This window comes from Melospiza melodia, chromosome 3 (assembly GCF_035770615.1).
Source record: "Melospiza melodia melodia isolate bMelMel2 chromosome 3, bMelMel2.pri, whole genome shotgun sequence".
Classification (NCBI taxonomy): Eukaryota; Metazoa; Chordata; class Aves; order Passeriformes; family Passerellidae; genus Melospiza; species Melospiza melodia.
Window position 1 is genome coordinate 66,906,104 of NC_086196.1, and position 21,938 is coordinate 66,928,041.

The 21,938-nt window shown below is 38.1% G+C and overlaps 1 protein-coding gene across 4 annotated transcripts in view; it reads right to left on the minus strand.

The window, feature by feature from the left end:
- Nucleotides 1–21,938, minus strand: part of MTA3 (metastasis associated 1 family member 3) — a 153,698-nt gene that overhangs the window by 21,785 nt on the left and 109,975 nt on the right. For 2 of the 4 annotated variants that reach the window (XM_063152092.1, XM_063152094.1), the window contains exons 18-19: nucleotides 15,826–15,980; nucleotides 11,075–11,102 (exon numbers count right to left, since the gene is read on the minus strand). In XM_063152092.1, the coding sequence (XP_063008162.1) occupies nucleotides 11,075–11,102; nucleotides 15,826–15,980 (183 nt within the window). The remainder of the gene's footprint in view (nucleotides 1–11,074; nucleotides 11,103–15,825; nucleotides 15,981–21,938) is intronic. The other 2 variants (XM_063152093.1, XM_063152091.1) reach the window with 1 other exon arrangement.

Genomic DNA, 21,938 nt, shown 5'->3' on the forward strand with positions numbered 1-21,938 from the left:
TTGGTTAATATATTTTAAAGGTTCAGAGATGTATTCCATTTTGAAAGAAGGATATCTTCATGTCCTGGAATACCAAATTAGGCTTTGGCACCATTCAGCAATAAGCAAAACAGAAGAAAAGAAGAGGAATCACCAGAAAGTTCGGTTTCAGCTTTTCACCCAATGCCACTGAGGAAAAGAAATTTATTGCTTGAGTATTTGCTTTATATGGTCATCTTAAATTAGGCAAAAAAAGATATTTAATTGATTGCAAAGATACTGCATATCTTCCAGAATGGTAAAAGCATAGAAATGTAATCTTAGACTGGCAGAAATGTTTCTATCTAAAATAATGAGATAGCCAGGCTTTATGAATTCATGTGAATAGACAATAGCTATTACCCCCACCGATCACTAAGGGGGACCATCTCCACAAAACCTTACAGAAGTATTTGTTTGCAAAACTTTATCTTTGTTTACAGAATGTGGTCATTAATCATTTGAGAAGCGTAAGGTTCAAGTAATATCAGATCATTGCTTACCCTGCTGAATTTTTAATAAGGCAACTTTATAAACTGCCTAGAGGTTCCTGCTTATGAAAGTAATTTGCAGCTGACACTACATGTAAGGACAGTAAAGGATTTGAGATTTTACTGTCCATACAAAATAATGACTAATTGTAAAGTAAAAGATACAGGTATTCCCATTAACCACTAGTTCAAAACCAACACAAAGAAAGGCAGGACAAAAAGATCATTACATTATTTTATCAAGCAAGCAACAAACAGAGAAAACTCCTCACTGAGTATAAAAGAAACTAGCTTTATATACTGTCAGAAAAAACTAATCTGCTAGGCACTCTTAAAAGGCAATCCAGCACTTCTGCTTAAACAGAATTGTGAAAATGCTTCCAGAAATTATCTTTCTGGGATACAGCCTTTCAGAAATAGAACTGGAAGAATGGAAATTTCCACTGACTGCATTACATGTTATATTTAAACAATCATTTTTTAAAAGCCAAAACCGTTCTTTTTACTGCAAAAATTATAGAAGAATTTAGCATCTAAATACAGTCTAGCCTTTTGAGACACATTCATCAGGTTTCATAATTCTTCAGAGTCTTTTTAACACTTGAACATGCAGGTTGCAATAATAGCTGACAAAAGACAGGATATTCAAAGATAAAATTGTTGTCACCCTTTCACTCACAGCACATTGCCCTCCCTCAAAGATACACTGAACTAAGGGCAGAGTCAATTTTAATGCTCAATTTCCTGTCCCTCTTTCAGTTAATACCAGCCATATGTTTTAATTACATCAAGCTTTTATCTGGCAATGGCAATAAATGGCTTTAATATCTGTATCGTTGGTAACATCCTTTGCAGTTGTTAGGACAGATTAATTGCCATTTTCCCTTTTTTTTTTCTTTGACTTTTGTACTAGTTCTTGAAGCATAATGCATTACAGGCTTGAAAAGTTAATTCAAAAGTATTTTAAAGCATTTGCTTTGAATTTCCAGTCTTCTTGAGACCAAAGGTATGAGAATGAGCTAAATATTTAATAGGGAATCAGTATGTAAAGCCCACTGTGCTCATTTTGAGGTAAAATGTGATGTACTGGTGTAATGTAGGAATAATACACATTTTTTATGTCTGCATGACACTTCATATAGTAGCTGCAGATAAAGATACACAAAACCCTTGGCACATAGTCAGGGAAATATGGAAATGTACATAAGCCTTACTAGAGGTCTAGATGAAAACCTAATTGACCCTGTTCAAGTTTCATACACAGACTGGAACCTCATGGGTAGAAACAATAGTTAGGCTGTACAGGGCATTTATGCCATGCTTAAATTTAATTGGGAGAGTCATTACAATTAACCAACCCTTTCTCAGGATCCAAGTGTGTTCCATGTAACTCACCATCTGCTGAAGTGAAGCACAATCCTATATAATCTATTCTGTCCAGATTTCTCCGGAATAGAATAACTGGGAGCAAAATTTCACATTTGCAAAAGCTGACTCAAAGTTCCCTTCTCTAATTCTGCCACACACTACAACAGCATCAATTTTTAAACTTGAGTCGCATAAAGAGAGGCCTCCAACTGGCATTAGTCAAGACTGTGTTTTCAAGCCTTTTCTGGTAGGACTGGAAGGCATTGCCTGCTTTAAGTTTGTTGATACAGACTGTTACGGTGTGCTATATATAAACTGTTGTGCATCCATGTTGCCTCCTCTGCATTGGACTCACAGTTGTGATGACTGCACTGACTTTGGTCTTATCAACTGTACCAACAGGATTTAAGAAGCAATATTAAATAAATACAAGTTATGCAAGAAGTTACACAGTGAAAGAAATTAATTGCATGCAAATGCCTGCTGATATTTCAGCAGATGACAAACCTTGTTTTGAAAGAAACCTTTTCCTAGGAAGAGGAATTGCCTTCAACATACATGCACTTGTGAGAAGCCCATAACTCCTCTTAAATATCAAGGTCCAGAATTGCTTTTGGTGCTCTGTTTCCACTAAAAATACACTATTACCTAATACAAACCTGGCTACAGAGTCTGAAACTCAAGGACACAGTTTTGTTTTCCTCACTCTCCCTAAATTAGTTTGATATTTTTGCCTGAGTCTTTCTTAGACTGATGACATTTGAGCAACATCCTCATATGTAAGGACTGGTGCTGTGGAAATGTATTGTTATCCAGTTGCCGGGAGCACAAGGAGCACCCCCAGGTCCGCAGCAGGCATAAGAAAACTGATTTCCTGCACAATCATAGTTGAAATTCCATATAATCTCTCCATTGGGGTGAAGTATTCTGCTACGACTTTCCAAGTGTAAACAGCAACATAAATGTGCTAGATGCATAAATACTGCCAACGCTGGCAGAATTTTGTGTTCTGGCACAAATTATGTGTGAAACTTGCAATCAGTCTAACCACAGAGCCATTCAGAAAGAAAACAAGGAAGAAAACGTATTCTACAGAAATGTTTGTGAAGTTGCTGCTGTTCCAGGGCAATATAAATTTTGTGCAATCTAAATTTTTGGTGCAAAATCAAGGCCACTTAGAAAAAACAAGTATTTAAAACAATAACCATAATTCCTTGGTGGTTATTAGATTAAATAATCACTTATTTCTCTGAAGGCTTCTCTTATCCAGAGGTATATTTTAACTATTCAGTGAATTAAATTACAGGAGGGGGTACTATCCTAGAAAGTTGATAGGCTTTTTATTAATTTCAACAGGTTTTAAACGTAGTGAAATGCCATAATGTGTGCAGTGCTGCCTGCTGAAAGAGAATTTAACTGGGATGAAGCTGTAGGCACAGATCCTTAGAAACCTGACATGTTACTGACTGAAGGACTCACAGCACTTCCTACATTTCTACCTGTGTGCGAATGAGAAGTATTTCATTTAACTCTTTGGCTTGCTGCTTTAGATTTTGTTTTCCCCCTCAACACTTTCAGGATGAAACTTTCCCATATTGCATTCAATTTTAAGCGAACCTCAACATGACAGAAACGATTTAAAAATAGTTTTGGAAGGCAGGAGTGGGTTGACACTGATACACCTTTTAAAAATAAGGGCCTTAGGAAGTGGTAATTTATAAAAACAAAAGGGAAGACTTTAATAAGCATGGGACTATTGGAAGGCTGTTGCCATGAGCCACATAGCTGCATTATAAAACCCATGCAGATGGCAGATAGAGTGATATAACCTTTATGAGATTAAAGAGGTGCTGCTGTAGACACGCCAACATTATTTAAATGTTTTAAGAGCTTATCTTATTTTTCTCCTCCTAGCAAGGAAATGTTTTCCTTTGCTAGTGTTTATCTGCCATTATTTTATCAATATTTATGGAGCAATAGAACACTGTTCTCTATGAACAATAACTTTTAGACACATCAGTTACTAATTACAGCATCAGATCTTCCTAAGCAGCTTAAGATAATGTATTTTTTCAAGTACTGCATCATCTTGAGGGGTTCTCCCATGTTTTGTGTTTCAAAGCAAGAGCTTATAGATACTATGTATGTATAGAAGGTCATTAATAATGGGGTTAAAGCATTTTCTTTATTGGGAGGAGAAATCCCAGGTCAAGGGTTTAAAGCACAGACTTCTATGGCTGTGCCATGCCTGACCTACTGTATGGTAAAAGCCACCTCTGTCTCTTTTTACCTGCTGCTGATTTCAATCAAAATCACCTTGGAGCATAAATCATCTCTTTATGTGCATTTCTAGAGTGCCTGGAACAACAGGTTGATCTACTGTTGAAATATCTACTGTGGAAATTATTTCGATAGAGTTTAATTGCAAACAACTGTCATGACTTTTGGAATAATCAACTAGTTCAATAGATTTTTCCATATTTTCATTTCCCCTGAAAATATTTCATTAATATTCTAAAGTGCTTTGGTAGAGAAGGAATTAAAGAAACAAAGTCCTACTCTCAGCACCACTATTCATTTTTCAGTTGAATACTGGAACTGAAAAAACTTCTAACCCCTAAGAAACATTATGAAGAGGTGCTGTACATCTCCATCCCAACAATCAGCAGTGAGATTGTCCTCACAGTTCACCTGTGAGCTTGGTATTTAGCACCAGGAGGCTAAGGTCACCTACTGCTGAGACAACAGAGGTGACACATCCGTTTGGGTGCAAGGCTGACTTCTCACAGAAGCCAGAAGCACAGAGGCCCTACCAGGGGTAGAAAGAGTTGGAAAACTCCATGATCTTGTTGGTAGGAATGATGGACACCACAGACTGAACATGAACTTTCCCTGTGTTTTGAGCTCACAAAGCTCAGCAGGGACAGCACCTCACACACAGCAGTGATGATGGCAGAGCCATGCACAGGGCTGTGTTCCTCAAACAGTCCTTCCCTCAAGGAAGGGAGAAAAGCCTCTCTTAGAATTCATGGCATTTCACCAGTATCCAACTTTTTAGAGTGCAATAGAACTACTAAGTCCTAGCAAAGGAAGCTTGATGGAATGGGTAAAAAAGTAAATTATTGATACTCCTTCAAACAAAACAATGGCTCAGGCTACAACAGACTTGTAACCTGAGCTACAGGACAGCTGCTCTGCACTTTATCTGAAATTCATTAGCCTCCCCTTAGTTACCTTACCCTGCAGAGCCTGCAAGGCAGGAAGCCTGCTTTATCCAATAAAGAGTTGCTTAACCTCTCCTCCTTGGGAAGGACACACAAATCACTGCAGATGTGTCAATACACTCTGGGAATCCAGGGAGCCAGAAATCCTTCCACAGCTCACAGGCACAAACACCAGCAGATTTCAAGGCAAATCCTTTATTTTTCCTAACTATATCAGCAGGGTGAAGATGAATTCCTACTCTACCAAGAGGAATTTTCAAAATCATCTATTTATTCTGCAGCAGGATGGCTATTCTGTATATTGATTAAACATCACCTGCTATGAGATGAAAAATTTACCCACCTGGAAGCATATAATTTTTCCTGAGACAAGCAAGAACCTAAAGAGAAGGTGCACCAGAGCAAGCTGGCTAACAGTGGAGCACAATGTTGTTCTCAACTACTCCCCAAACACCTTGCCTATTAATTCACAATTACAGCATTATCCCAGACTCTAAGATGTCAAAAAGGTACAGAACATACAACTTCTGTTTCCAGCCTTGAGCTACAAAAATTAAGTGCCATTTCCCCAGCAACATTAAATACTGCATGGAAAACTTTCAAAAATATTGTGTCAACTAAATATGCTTATTTAAGTCCAAGACAACAGAAAACTCCCTATTATATTTTTCATAGGAAAAAAAAAAAAAGAGATGCTATACTTCTACAATATTATTAGTCTTTTTCTGTCTTTCTTTTCTTACCTTGCTTATTCAATGAAGTTTTTGGCCTGAACGCTGTGATTTACAATATTAGAGTACACGGTGATTTACAATATTACAGCTTATAATATTACCTGAGGCTCAAAAAGATTGACAATATGCTTCCATTTTATCAATTATGCATACACTTTTCCTGGAATAATATATGTACCAATAGGGTATATTTGGAGGAGGTTCTTGGCATCCTGGATACTTGCTATTAAGGAAGGGCTGAAAAATAAAAATTATTCAGTCTTACCAGAAACAGTTGGAGAGCCAAATTTCCCTCACAAGCCCATCCCCTGGGGCATTTCTTCACACCATCAACCTCTTGCATAATCAGCATTTCTCTACACACAGAAGCTCCAGTGCAGAATATGGATTAGAAATCTGTAGTGTGACATCGACAGAGGAAAGCTTTGCCATAGAATGATTTGATGCTGATCTCTACCGTCATTTTCATGTCAAAGGTTGAAGATTTTTTTAAATTTTTTAAAAATATTTGTGCGACCAAAGGTCTATTCAAGTTCATTTTCTGCCATTCATCCTGTTCTCCGCATTTATGGCCAGCACTTCTCACATCAGTATCTCATAGTTCTTGTGGGACTGGCTATTTAAAAACTGCAGAGCATCCTAAAGAGTAGGTGTACACCAATATCACTCAAGTTTACAAAATGGTGGAGCTAGAGAAAGGCTGAATTAAATTACTGTCTGGTGTCTCACAACAAGAGGCAACCTCGGAATTTTAAAGTTTGGATCTGTATTTTCTTTACAAGAAAAACACTTGAATAGTATTTTGTCAAGTAAATGTTTTAGCCTCTACTCACAGCACAAGTTACAAAAACAGACAGTCAAATCTCCTTAGATGTTTGACAAGAGCTGTTAGTTATCTCTGTGATTGACTTTCACAGTCACAGTCAATATGTTCTCCATGGTATTTTATATTTAAAATGCCTGTGTAGTTACTTATGCAAGCTTTTTTCACAAAAAGAGACCAACTAATGCTTGTTTTTCCACAGCCTTACCTACATTTATGCCAGAAGGTCATGAGTTTAAAAAAAACCCAAACTGTCAGGGAAAGTATTGAGAATGAATTATTAAATAGATACAATGAAATATGGACTAATTCAGAATTAAATCCTCTATCTGTAATTTGAAATTAAGACTCTGATAGAGGACAACTTAGAAATTAAATTTAGTGGGCAGATCTGTGTGAATTTTAAGAATGTGAGGATCACTGACACCATATTTTTGAACATACCACAGTACAATTTTATAATCTTTTTTGCTATTTAACTTTAGCAACAATGTGTTCACCACAGGACTTACATGATTTTCCTGCCTACATGTACATTATTGCTGTGTATTTCTCTGCCTTTAGATGAAATAATTCTTAACTGTGTGTCCAGCTTCTATGAGTTATTGCTCACATAGCACCGGAATCATAAAAAGTGAAAAATATATCTGAACAGTGATATTGAACAGTATTTGAGGTTTACAATCATCAGTATCTAAGATCTAATGTGAGAAACTAATAGGGTTTATGCATAGGAATGGTGAGAGTGGACTAATTTTAGCCCTAAGCTGATGTTACTCTAGCCTCACTATAGGTAACAATTGTATAATTAATGTTATCTCTATCTTTACTTTGATATTAAGCATGTTGGTCTAACAAGTTTGCATTTTTATTTTGCTTTGTTTCCCAGAGAAATTGGCTTCCCATACAAAGATGCTTATTTATAGAAAAATTTCTTCTTGTTCAAAACCAAATTGGTTTTAACTCCCACAATAGAAGGCAGCCAAATATTACAAGATGACACATTCCCACTGGGTATGTGGATTTAGGAAAAAGCTAAGCAGCAAGCTAACAAAAAGCTAAGCCCAAAGACTTTCAGTTAAAACGTTCGATAAAGAGGATTGGGTTCAGCTACATCAAATCCTCTGTGCAAACACAAAAAACAGCTTCTGAAAAAAACCTTTTGAAACCTTGCCAACCATACTGCAGGAAACTCTAAATTTGTCAAGAACTTTAAGAAAACAGGTTAAAAGAACAGGTTAAAGATGCATGGCATCCCAATCTAACCTCAGACATATAGGGTGTATTGGGGACTACGTGATGTACTCTAGCTGATGGACTGAGCTCAAGATTAGATTTAAGGGCGTTGCTGAATTGGGTCTGGAAGGTCCACCAAAGAAAACATTGGTTTTAGAAAAGTCAAGTGCTTGTATAGGAGCTTCTCCAGCAACATCTATGTTTAAGGCAATCCTTAATGCATTTATTGTCCCTGTATTTCATATAAATTGTTGAGGTTTTGTTTCCCTCCCAAGTTTCCCAAGACAACAAAATTTTACAAAAGGGCTTATTTTGTAAATTGTATTTCCCTTCCCAAATATAAAATTTTCTGGCTATTTCTGCACCTACTGTATGAATGTGAGAGAACATTTGTCAGTGGCAGTGGAGAAGATTGCAAGTGGCTGAGTGACCGTTCTAAATGCACCTTTGTTTTTTAGCTGAGCCATGTGAATTAGCCACATTCAAGCTCTGACCTAAGATGCAATTACAAAGCAAACTTTGGTATCCAAGCCCCCCTGGAGAGGCAGCATATTTGAATTTCTGCTCACAACAGGGCAGGATCATTTCACAAGAGCCAAAGGTGTGACTTTCCAGGCAGCAGTAACTAGGTCATTTACAGCCATCTGTTCCTAGCCTCAGCCTCCCTGCGGTCATCACCAAAGCTCTGTGCTAATTAATTTTCACCTACTAATCAGCGCAGACAACCCTGAAACTAACAAATCATCCAGTTTCAGTCAACAGCTTTTGGATTCCTGTGGGTGGCATTTCCATGAGACTTCATTACCAATAAAGGTAAAGAGTTTTCTTTGAAGGAAGATTCCCTCTAAGGCTTCTGACCTGCTCCATGTGGAGCAGTGCTCTGGAAGAATGAGGAGGCTTCATCTGATTCTTCAGAACAGGTGTTACCTGTTCTTTGCCTCCAAATCTTCTAGCAAGCACTTAAGCACCTTCTTAATTTTGTGTCTGAGGAGTTAGGTATATAAATGCTTGGAGATACAGACTTAAAAGACCTGATTGACTTGTCATGGGAGGTCTGTGAGGAAGCAGGGAACTGGATCATGGTTTTCCAGGTCCTAGGCAAGACTCCAAGCACTGCAACATCCTTCCACTGCCATGTGGCTTTAAACAGGGCAAGCAGCTTACTGCAGTGCCACTGAAACTCCATTTAAACGGTGAGAAGATTAATCCACAGCTCCAAACCAGAATTGGATTGTATTCCATTTGCTCTGAAGACTGATAAAGCAAACCCCATAATAGTCTGTGTTTTTCAAATCTTCCAGCTCTATCCAGCAGCACAACTTACACTGAGCTCTGAGGGGTTTTTGTGAACATGTTTTCCTTGTATATAGCCATGATTCCCTACGTTAAAAAAATATTCACATTCTTCAAATGAGTTGTTTTAGTTCCATGGAATGAACCTGCTTTTAAAAACAAACATTTGCATTATCACAATAGTGCTACTGTGATTTAGTAGGTACTATAAAGGGTCCAACAGGAACAAATCATGTAGGTGAATACTGAAAGAAAAAAAGTCTTTAGATCTGTGAAAGCTGCTCAATGAGAAATGAATGGTAAGAGATTACGATCTAGTTTCTATACTGCTGCTTGTGATTGCATACCACAGTACCTCAGCTGGGGCTCAGAAAAGTATGGCTTAGAAGATGTGAACAGTGCACAGCATTCATGAATAGACCACACGAAATAAGATCAAAATAACATCTCATAGAAACTGTTATGCTCTCTCATGAGCATATAACAGCTTTGAATGGAAGTTAACCAAGTAGGATGGCTCCTAAGCTGTAGCAAGGACAATTCCTCCCCAAATTCTTCACACCCAGTATTGTCACAGACTGGAGAGAGCTGTCAGTTCACCTGGACTCAGACGTGGTCAATCAATAAGATATTTGCAATCCTATCAGCAAGGATTAAATGGAATTCTAAGGGATATATTCTGTAATCCCTGCTTTTCAAGATGCATGACAACTATATAATACAACAGAAGTAAAGGAGATGGAAAATTACATCCTTGGAGGCTGATATGGTTTTTTGTTAGAGAGCTGGTTCATCCCACTGTCAGGCTTGCAGCTGATGCTCCAAGTGCAGCCAGGCATCTTCCTGCAGCTGGTTACAGGACTAGACTACAGGGGTCTAAAGGCCATGGTGCCATGCAGGTAAGAAATGAAAATACACCATGCCCAGTACCCAAGTGTGGTGCAGTTCAAAACCAGGATCAAATCAAAGTGCCTCATCTTTACAAAATCAAAGGCCAAAACCACCTTTTTTTGTTTTGACACACAATTTTTTTTGCACAGTTGGGGCTAACTGTAAAGGAAAGAGTAAACATACCCGTGGACATTTGTGTGATAGGAATTGCACATGTGAAGAGGAAGGAGGAGCAGAACAGTTAGCACTGAACTCTGGCTCAGATGTAGACCTGCAGCTCTGCAGTGTGTAGCAGACCCCAGGCACCAAAGCCTTACTCCCCCAGTTTTCCCTTTTTTCCTGGCAACGAGCTGCAACTCAAGCACTGTGCATGGCCTTGCCTAAGCCTGGATTAAAACCTGTGGGAGAGAGAGGGGGCAGGGGCGGGTCTCCCACAACTCTTAACTTGGGCTTTGGTTCCAGCAGGCTTTCAGTTTGTGTTTCCAGGTACAGGGTGGGTTTTCCACGGACAAAGCTGCACTGCAGAGAGGGCCAGCAGCGCGTGCAGGAGCACGAAGGGTGATGGGCACCAGCGTGGCTCTCCCCCACTTCTGCATGAGAAGCAGACCACTGACAGCACAGCAAGACTCAGCATTCTGCAGCAGCTGGTTGTCAGCCTCACATTCTCTTCTTTCTCCACATGCAACTTTAGATTTTAAGCTTTTTTTGTGTGTGCTATGAGACATGCATAAATAAAAATGAGTGGTACCAGGTAATTATCACAGCAGTTGTAATATCCTTACACAGCACCTCAACAAATCAATGGAAGATTTTGCCTTTTGGAGACAGAACATGAAGTGAGGGATAAGAAAATTGCCTCTATAATGCTGCCACAGGGATGCCTCTCAAATCATTTTATCAGCAAAAAAAGGAAGCCATGTCTGCTGGTACCAGCTAAAGATCAGGTTCTAATTTTAGCAGTTGCAGTTAACTCATTCCCAATGGAGTTGCACTTACCATGAGAAGGTTTCTAACTGCTTCAGCACTGAAAGGAAACAAGCATTGAGTCATTCAACTGCAGATCTATATGCAAATATGCTTTTTGGCCCATGAAGGGGAAGCACATAGAATCCGCTGCTATAGCGCAGGCAGCCAAACATTTCCACACATTTCTTATAATGCAAATGCTGAAAAAAAAATCAATTCATTTACCAGCCAGTGTTTTAGCTGTCCCTACACAAGTGTGATCACTGGCATGCACATGCACTCTGTTAGGGACAGAGCCTGTGTATAGGAAATAGAGGCACACTGCATACCTAGCATTGGTGAGAAAAAGTTTTCATCAACAGATATATTCCCCTTGACATTGAATGGTTCAACAGTAATATTATTAATTTGATTCAAAGGTTATGTTTATATCATATATAACTCAAGATATATTAAGCCAATATATTACATTTTACTAAGGTTCTGAAGATGATAATGATAAATTTTTTTCAATTATTAACTCCCAGAACAGCAATTCTGTATAAAGAATTTAGTTCCTCACCATATGGTAATTCTCTGTTGACCTCTATTGGGCCTACAATAGAATCCACATCACCCAAAAACATTCCTTATAGCAAAGCTGATTTAGTACAAAGAAATGAATAAAATACTTCATAATTAGGAGACTTCTGGCTTATCCTAAAGCATGTGCGTAGTGCTAGGAGAATCCCAGTGACTAATATCTAAGGATATTTTAAAAAAGTAAGGACACTCTTCTGGTGAGCAGTGATAAACATGAGGCTCTTTAAAGAGTGACTTTTTCAATGAATTGTGTAAACAGATTTGCACTTCAGAATAAAATCTTGAGCAAGTTACTTTACAATAGGGAATAGGAATTTCTTTTTCATTTGAAGAGGATGCAAATAAAGAAAAATATAAAAATATTAAATCCAGTAAAGGTCAATAAAATTACCATGTAATATCAAAAGGTAAGTGTTCTCAAACTGCCATGTGGTTTTCTGCCTGATTAATCCCTGCTATGAGCCTGTCTGATCAGGGGCAGGGAAATCCCATGGGAGCTGGTCTCACACAGGCACCAGGGAGGATGTGGAATGAAGAGTGCAGGTTGTCACCAGAGATGAAACAGCAGAACTGGGGACCTCTGTATTCATTGGCAAAATTCACTGAGCACGCTGACAGTAGTCAGAAGACATCCACATACAGACACAACAAAACTCATGAGGGTGATCCCTTCAAGGCTCTAACATGCAGACGGATGGAAAAACCCTGTCTGTCCCCAAGAGCGGCCGTGGGCTGCAAGGACTGGGGCTCAGCACCGTGTTAGTGTGTAGCCAGCTCTGCAGGGGCATCGGGCTGGGAAGGTGGGAAACACAAATGGGAATTCTGCTGCTATTTTTTCCCAGATGTGCAGAAACTGATAAACAATGGGGCAGGAAATGGCTTGCAAATATCTACAGCTTAAAAACAAAAACAAAGCTGAAATGGATGAGGATGTGCATTACAACTGATATAGGATACACTCCTGTTCTACTCAGAAGGGCAGATTAGCACCCAAAAATATGTTCAACTTGAGATGCAAACTCCAGTTCTTGTGTTTCCACGATACACAAGCTCACACTAATTTTTAAGACTACCTGCAGTCATTGTTGAACTGCGGCCTAAGTGTAGAGAGAGGGGCACTGCCCTAAAATTCTAGGGTAACTCCAAGGGTTACCATGGAAAGTTCAGATGATATATAATTCCCATAGTTATTTTCACTGCTCTTAATATTTCACATCCATTGGTGCAAATATCTCAAATATTTGAGCAGTTAGATACAAAAGAGCTATACAGAAATAATACTGCTGCTTAAATTCAGAGAGGAAAGGGTGATTATTAAAATTAATATTAATAAGATTTCTTCTGCAACTGAGTGATAAATATTTAATAAATAGATATTTATAAATAGATAAATAAAAATAGATATAAATATATAATAGATATTTACCTTATATAGATATTTATAGATAATGATGGTATAACATTAATAATATTTATAGATAACAATACATATTTACCTTATCTATTGATAAATAATAAAATTGAGAATTCTCATGTGCATCTTGGGTTTGATTAGCATGAAATAGACTGGTGCCACCTGTTTTAGTCTAGGAGCAATATTATTACTCTTTTTTTTTTTCCTCCACAAATATCAACAGTCTATTATTGGCTTTTTAAGCTAAATTTCTGTGAAAATTTACCCTCTAGACTCCCTGCTTGATATTTTATGGAAATGTGCATCTTAAACATTAATTCACTAGACCAAAAAAAATATTTTAGGACAGAGAAATGAAAATTGTTGTGGACTGTTGCAAACGATACTAATAAATATTTGCTTTTTGCAGACTTCAATTACACTGAAAAATATTTTTCCTTTTTCTGTAATTAGCATGTGTCTCTCTCATATGTATTTTTAATGAACAAATTCACATGATAAAACAGACTGGATCCTGATGAAGTACAAAAAAGTTCCCTAAAGAACCAGTGGTGACCTTAGATGGCGTGATTATTTCTGACCTGAGCGTTCAGAACATGTTCAGAACCTAATGGCTGCTCCCTGGCAGCTTATTCTTATTTGTTGCTTTTTTTGTGGGGTTTCTTTTTCATTCTGTGTCAGGACTGGGTAAATTTTGTGCTGCTTTTTCAAACATCTCCTCCCCGGTCATCTCTTCCCATTGCAATTATATTGCATCCAACTTTGTCCAGGCAGTGCTGAGCTGTGATCTCCTATCACTGCCTGGCAAAGACTGCTGTCTGTCTCCAGCTGCCCTCAAAGAACAGAGCATTTACTTGTTCTCTTGGACATTGGGGCATTCTTAGCAGCAGAACCAGGCAGGGCTTTCCACTTGGAGCTCAAATGGCTGGAGACTTGCAGAGCCCAGAGGAGAACAAGCTACCCCAGATTTAAATAATCACTGAGTAAAGGTGAAAGGAATCAAAGGAAAGAATTGGAAAGGAGACACATGAGAGGGAAGGAGTCAATGGAGATGGTATGAGAACAGGAAAGCGCCAAAAAACAAAAGAAAAAATGGAAAACCTCTGTGAAAGACAAGGAACGGATGTCATGTGAAATAGAGTTTCAAAGGCTGAAAAGCATTCGCTGCTGTGCTGCTCCTGCACCTGCCAGAGTGATGTAGCAGCACATGTTCAGGCACCTCCTTGTCTGAGGAGTTCAGTGAAGTCCAACTTCCCTCTGTTCCCCATACCAGGAGGTTTCAAGTGTTACTTTGAACTGTCCATTATTTGGAGAAGAGGAGCAGACACAGACCGCTGAGCACTAACTGAGGACAAACCTTGTTTGTGCCCACCCTGGCCACAGAGCCAGAAACAGCTCTGCTTTCTCCCTGGCCTGGGCATGGGGTCTGCAGCCCTGGGAGTGGGGAGGGGGATTTCCTAGGATGGGAACAAGCAGAGCTATCACAGATGAGTGATTTGCAAATCCAGGACTCATCCCACTACACTTCAACCACCTACATTTTAAATGTCTAGTCCAGGAAAGTTGTCTGGGCTGCCTCCCAGATCAGTGGAGAGATCACTGCCTATGTAAGACTCTTCTCATCCTTTGACAGGCACTTCGCTATAAAACTGGGGAAAAATTAAATTGAAAATTCCAAAACTTCAAAAGGTAATCAGTCCCACTTTCAGGATCCAATTGCTAGGGATTAGTCTGATATTACTGAAGTCTTTGTATCAAATATCTCAAAATGCTATCAATCTGGGCTGGAATCAGAAGGCTAAGAACTCATCAGCTCAGCAGCCTCTTACCACTCTCTCTGAATTGTTCCTCATAAAAAAATCCAAAAAGTGCCATAAGGAATTATGTTGAAATAGCCACCAGATTATCATGTGCTAGTATGTTAACTTTCCTAACTGAATCTGCCATTAATAGGATTAAATGTGCATATTTTCCATGTTTATCTCTATATTTCCATATGTTCTTTCTCTTCCTTCTTTTTCTTATTTACATTTTTCTTCAACTACCAGATTTTCTAGGCTTGTGAAATAATCATAGAAGTGAGGAACAGTCTGATGTTACTTGCTGTAATTAAGCAAGATATTAAAGGTTTTTAAATAACAGGCCCTTAAAAAAAAAAAAAAAAAAACACATCAAAAAACAGACTGTAACTTCTTGTCTTAGTCTGAATTAAATCAAGGAAGGGCCAGACAGGGGAAGACAAGAACAGAATAGAGCAACCTCCAGAAAAATAGTGACTCTTCCATGATATCAAGCACTTTTGGGGAAAGCAAAAGCTTGTTAAATTTTACCAATTAATCTGTAAATGAAAGGTTGAAGGAGATTATAATCTCAGTTGCTTTTAAAGGAAATCAACTTCTAGCCCGGAAAAGATGCTATCAGCTGTATATTTCTCTGCTGTACACTATTTTTCAGGTTCTGAAAATTTCTGAGGATAACCTACACTGTAGATGCGTTTATATTTTGCTGGATGGTCAGAGGTGCCCTAAACCTCATTGTATATGAACTAAAATGAGTGAAATTTAAAAGTTCTAATCTTTGCCACAAAGAAGTAGCACTAAGTGTTATTAATGAAATGCTGATAATATTAGTAGATAGGAAATGCAAAGTTTGGCATGTGTCAAGCATGGCTCTTTGCTGTAATGCAACCTCAGATAATAATGTCAGAAACTGTTGTTGAAATAGTGGATCAGTAACACGTATGCAGTGAAGCCTCATTCCCTGCTAAGATTTCATGTTTTCTTACCTGGTCTCTTCTGTAGCTATAAAGAAACCATCATCTGAAGCATCAAGCCAATTTTGCCTCTGTCTCTTGATCACTGGAATGGTGCTGGTCTTAATGGCACTTGCACTGGCTTGCAAGGCCTTCCCATTAGTCATGTGGATGTGGGGAGCAGCATGCTGAAATCACAATGAAAGGGAAAGGTGTTTGTCTGAGAATAAGCATAATTCCATTAACGAATTCTGCTGCAAAGGGCAGCCTACACACCTCTCAAAACCCAGCTCATGTGCCTCAATCACTACCTGGGGGCAAGATAACTACCTACCTGTGCCCATTGACATGTTGTATGCATAGGTTTTAAAGCTGTTTAAAAACTGAATTAACTATTGCTAATGCCATTTATACAAAAAGATATTGAGGCATGAGTCGATGCTATGAACCAAGCAATTCAGAAACAGAAACCCATTGATTTTAGGAGAGAATTAACATTTTATGAGCAAAAAAACTAACCTCCCAAGCAATGAGACACAAGACCTATTTTTTCATCCAACTATGGCACTAAACTAATTTCAAAAAAATGCATACTTCTCAGTTTGCAGGTCCTTACTCTGCCTGTTTTTGTTTTTAAGTAGAAGTCACTGAATAAGATAAGTGGTTTGGTCCTGCTGTTCACCTGAATGGAAGCAGGAAAACAAAGGTTTATATCACCATGTTGATGCCATGGTTCTTAGGTTTACTCACTGGTCTTTGTCTAGTTAGAGCTACCTGCAATACATCTGCATTCAGTTCACAGCTGATAACATCAAACTGAAAATCATGCATTGATTTTCCTCTCAACCTTTCCCCAGAGTAATTGTGCAATGAGAGCAAGTACTCAGATCTAACAAGAGAAGCTGCCTTCTTACACATGAGAGAGTGGAAATGTTTTCTGTATCATCTGTAGCTAATGTTTTGGAAGAATACACCATGACAAAAATGTGAATCTTGGAAATCTTAATCTTGTTTCCCACATAATCGATTAGCAGCAGGACTAACAACAATTGGACGGAACCAGTTATGATAGAAGACATTTCACAAAGATGAAAATTTGCTTACTTTAACTCACATGGATTCAACATCATGTTTTCTTAGGAAGAAGTACTATTTTCTTGGTGAAATAACACCAGTATTCCACATTACTAATAGCATTTTGTAACATTCCTCAAGTGGACCCAGTGCTGCACATTCGTGGGTGTAGCCCCTAATTAGGGGACCAACATCACAGTCATGAGTAAGGAAGGGACTTGTAGCACCCACAAAACCAGCAGAACAGAGCACATAACTGATCTCTTAAATCATGTAATAAAAACATAAAATCCAGAAAATATAAACAAGAGCATAATTTTTTCTGAACAATTCTTACACCCACATTCAAAGCATTATATTCACATAATGACAAAACCCTGATCCACACCATTTGCTCTCTCCAGTAGGACAAATTTTATGCATCGGACAGAAAATTTCTATCTATCCATTATGTTATTCTGAGTAACTGAGCCATCTCTGTGATTCCTTAGATCTCATGTAACAAAACCAAACAAGAAGAGCAGAAGCAAGACATCATATTTGAGTGAGTCACATATAAATCTTTCTTAGACCTAAACTATTTTCCTTTGTCTTAAAAACAAAGAAGATTTAGGGTGAATTTAATTGTTGCACATAGGATCATTAATCTATCTTTGTAGCCCTTTAAAAATATTTACTTTTTTCCATTTTTTCAATCAGTGTCTAGACTGCAGTTTAGCTTTCACATATTTTTTCATATTGGCTCTGATGGGTAAAAATACCTAAAAGACATGCTACAAGAAGTAATTCAGCTGTTATTTAGAATAAATTCAGGATAAAGTACATAGCTACTATGAAATTAGAAATTCATGAAAGTTTTTGACTGCTGATCTCTTCTTGTACACAGTGGGTGGTGCTCAAAAAGAGAGTAAGGAGTCATGCGTGGAAAACATTGCCACACATCAGATTTCCCATTCAGTATTTGTATCTGGCAATTTCCTGTGCCACACACTACAGAGGAGCATTCAAGGGCTCCAATGGTATATTTTTGTTGTGCTTCCCTACTCAATAATGGGTTTAAGGTATCTCCTGTAAAGATTCAGATCTTTTCCCAGGCGCCTTTCTAGTACACCATTGAATGTCTCCTTTAGTCAAGATAAGAAATGCAGGCAAAAAACCTTCAGAAAATGTACAAGGTACAAAAAGTGTCTTTCCTGCGGCATAAACTCTGAAAAACAGTAAAGCCTGATGGAAAAAGTATTTGTCTTTTCACAACACTTTTTCCCCTAGCAGAGCCAGATACTGCAACTAATTCTGAACTTCTGTTTCCTTCTACTTTTATTAGCTCCCAACCCTCATTCTGGGCAAGAGATAACATTATAGAAAACGTCACAAGGCTTACAATATCATCTCATTTCTGTTGCACCAAATTGGTTAGAATTTTCTCTTTTATTTCCTTTCTACCCCAGCCCTTTCAAGCTATTTGAAGAAATTAATTACATTTCACAGAAGGACAAGAGAAAATAAGACCATTGTTCTCCAGTCTGTGCTAGGGACCACATTAATTTCAAGTTAATAAAAACAATTGAAGCTCTTGACCAGGAAATCAGTTCATTAGTTCCTCTCAAAAAATATATTCACCAACGCATATGAAAATGAGCATTCAATGGCACCGTCACACTAATATCAACACCAAGAGCAAAATGAACTTTCATACAAAGTACTCATTAAATGCTTTTCTTCTATGATGATGATGAACTCAAATATTCCCTCCTAGAGCACAGTTATGCACAGAAAGGTTATGAAAGCCTCAAGAATAACCCCTGTGCTACCACAGACGTCCTTCTCATTTAAAACTGCTTGCAAAAATCTTCTGTAATTTCCTCAGAACACCACCGTGTGCAATCAGCTGCTCTGCTTTGATTCTGACTCTGTACATCACTAATGAGCTGCCCTCTGAGTTTGCAACACAGCCCCTGGTGTTCAGGGTCTGCATGCCAGGGCCACATCAGAGCAGCACCTGAGCATCAGGAGTTTGCAGTGTGGACAAATCTTCCTCTGGGATGAGTGACTCCTTTCTCCCAAGTTCTTCACCTCAGTCTGAGCACATTCACTGAGATCTCTTGTTCCTCTGTGACAAAACTGTTCCACATTCAAAAGTAGAAAAAACTTTGAGAGCACTCGGAAGAAAAACTTCTCAAGACAAAGGGAGTTCTGATTCAGGCAAACTTCCATCCTTAAAAGAGCACAAATATTTCAGTGATCAGGGGGTTATCTCTGGGAAGAGTCTCACCTGTCAAATGGGTGGTGTCCAAGCTGCACAGTGAGTGCACCCTCACAGACCAAAGGCAATCCTTCCAAGGTCTTCAACTAGGAGCACTTTACATAAAGGCTGGTTGTTGTGCAGCTCCACCTGCCCCTTGCTGATCCATTCTCTGCTGCTTGCAAGTGCTGCTCATCAAAACTCACCTGGCAAGGGCATGAATTTCCCATCTGCACACAGTGGACAACCGAGACACCTCCAACTTGCAAGGAATGCAGGTGATCCCTTCACAAAGAAGCTACATGTCTTTGTCCCTGTGAAATCTTCTGGGAGCAGCAGTGCTGAGTTACAACTGCAAATCAGGTCTTTCAACACAAGCTACACCTGGCATAAGGCTTTGCTGTGGCAGGGAAACCAAGGAAATAACTGCATAGGATCACTATAACCATGATATGTGCTCTAGTGGCAGCTCTGAGTCCAATGAAGTCTGGATACTATGCCAAAAACACCTTAAATTAAAGAGGCAACTCAACATAACGTTTTTATTATCAAGAGTACATCTCCTGTCCTCGCTGGCTCCCAGAGAAGTACAAGGACACTGAGATGCATAATGGTAAGACAAGAGACGAATCCTATACAAATTCAGAAATGGGCCCCAGATCCTAAATTCTAGCCAAGGTTCCTGCCTATAAGTTGCCCAGTTTTTTATATTGCTATATAAGTGGTCAAATATTTATTCATTGAGAGCCACTAAAAATTCTGAAAAGACACTCAGGTCTGAAAAGACATTCAGCTTTGAAATAAATACATAACACTCAGTAATTCAAAGAGTAAAAATTAACAGTCAACCATTGTACAATGGCTGAAGGAATGTTTAACTAGACTACCATAAATTCCTAAGCGGATTTCTATTTATGATTTCTTATTTTTCCCCCATTATTTCTAAAAGGAAAACATTCCCTTTGCCTTAAATTAACATTTTTAGGGTATTTTTGTTGTATCTTTAAACAAAACAAAACAAAAAAAATCAATTGAAAGCAAGCAGAGCAAAAGATGTTCTCTACAAGGAGAAAGAAATCACTAGAATAAATCAGCTATGCTCAGATGACTGGAACTAACCCATATTAATTGGTTCCATATATTTTGCATTGACCTAATTATACAATACATCATTTAAAACAAGTTTAGAATTACCTTAAGTTTAATCAGGTATTGATTCTCTTTTGCCACACCTGAGGTATTCCTATTTCCAAAGGGATTAGCATTATACCTTTAATAAGCATCAATGGTTGGAGCTGGTTTACTTATTCATAGAAGTGAGAGATGAATGCAAAAATTAATACCCAAAATCTCCACACAGCATGAAGTTGCAAATGTTGATAATAGTATGCAGGCACACAACCACTTTGGGTATAGAATTTCATTAAAAAACCCAAGGGCTATTAAAAATGAAAGATGTTCAAACAACAGACCATATACAAGAAAATAAGCAAGTACTCAACACAAGTACAACTTCAGAACCTCTGGATTTGCTGCCAAACCTTTCACGAACACCTACATTAGTTGTAATGCTGAAAATTTTGTGTTTTATGTGAAAATGCTGAAAATGTAATGCTGCAATCACTTTTCTGTGCAAGGGAAACAAGCCCACCAAAAAACCCCGAAAGAAACAACCCTCCTAAAAGATGACTTTCCAAAGCTTCTGGGCCAAAGTACTGCAATGTTTATAGTCCCTGTTTGTCATATATGGCACACAAAACCTATATAACCTCTGAATACATCATGTCATAGAAGGTATAATTTTGAAGTAAACAGTTATTTATGGAAATCAGTAAATTAGTAATGAAAGATTAAGCTAGGCAACTATGCACAGAATAAAAGGAAATTTATTTTATAGTTAAAAGAGAGCATGCTCTCCCTCTCCCCTTATCACACAAATGCTTAAAATATTTTCTGGGTTTTTATTTTTATGAACAAGTATCTGAAACAAAAAACAGGCAACTATCATTGTATTTAAATACAGAAGAAAAATTCTTGTAATGTCCTCAGAAAAACTGGACTTTGTTTTTTAGCAGAGCACACTCTATACCTTGCTGGCTATGACTTCAGCAATAATCTGAATCTTCAAGGAACAAGATCAGATTTAATGCCTTACATTATTTCAACACCTATAAATGCAACTTTAAAGAAGTGCAAAAACTTCACCTTAGTAAGACAAAAGTTCTTTTACAGCAAAGCAGCCAAGGCAGTAACACAAATTTGCTGTGGTACCTCTCACATTCTCATGACTACAGGTCATGCTTTAACTTTTTATGTTACAATATAACTGTAATCAGTCAGAAAGAGAGGACTTCAGAGTAAGTATTTGTTACAGTAGCATTTTACATTGGCTCTCAGCAGCACTGCTTTACTACATCTGTATCAGATGTATCGTCTCATACTGTTTCTAATGCATGGAATACCATATTTCCTGCTTTTCCTGCCAGTTTCTATTTACTCACTGGGGAGTAAGAAATTTTCTTTTACACATTCAGTTATGCTTTAGATGCAGAGTAGAGCAGACATTGCTATAACAATTTCTCACTAAGAAGAATACTTACCTTTATTTCTACCTTTATTTATTTAAGTGCAATGAACAATTACTGCACACTGACTGCAGAATATTCACTTGGGGTCTGAGCCATCTGAGCTGTCAGCAGAGAGGTCTTGAGAGGTTTAAAACACAGGAACCTCAAGAAATCATGTTATTTAAAAACCTTTTCCTTCTCTCTTTAAAAGTTAGAACATGTTTTGGTGTGAGAGAAAAAATATATAGGAAAACTCCTCATTC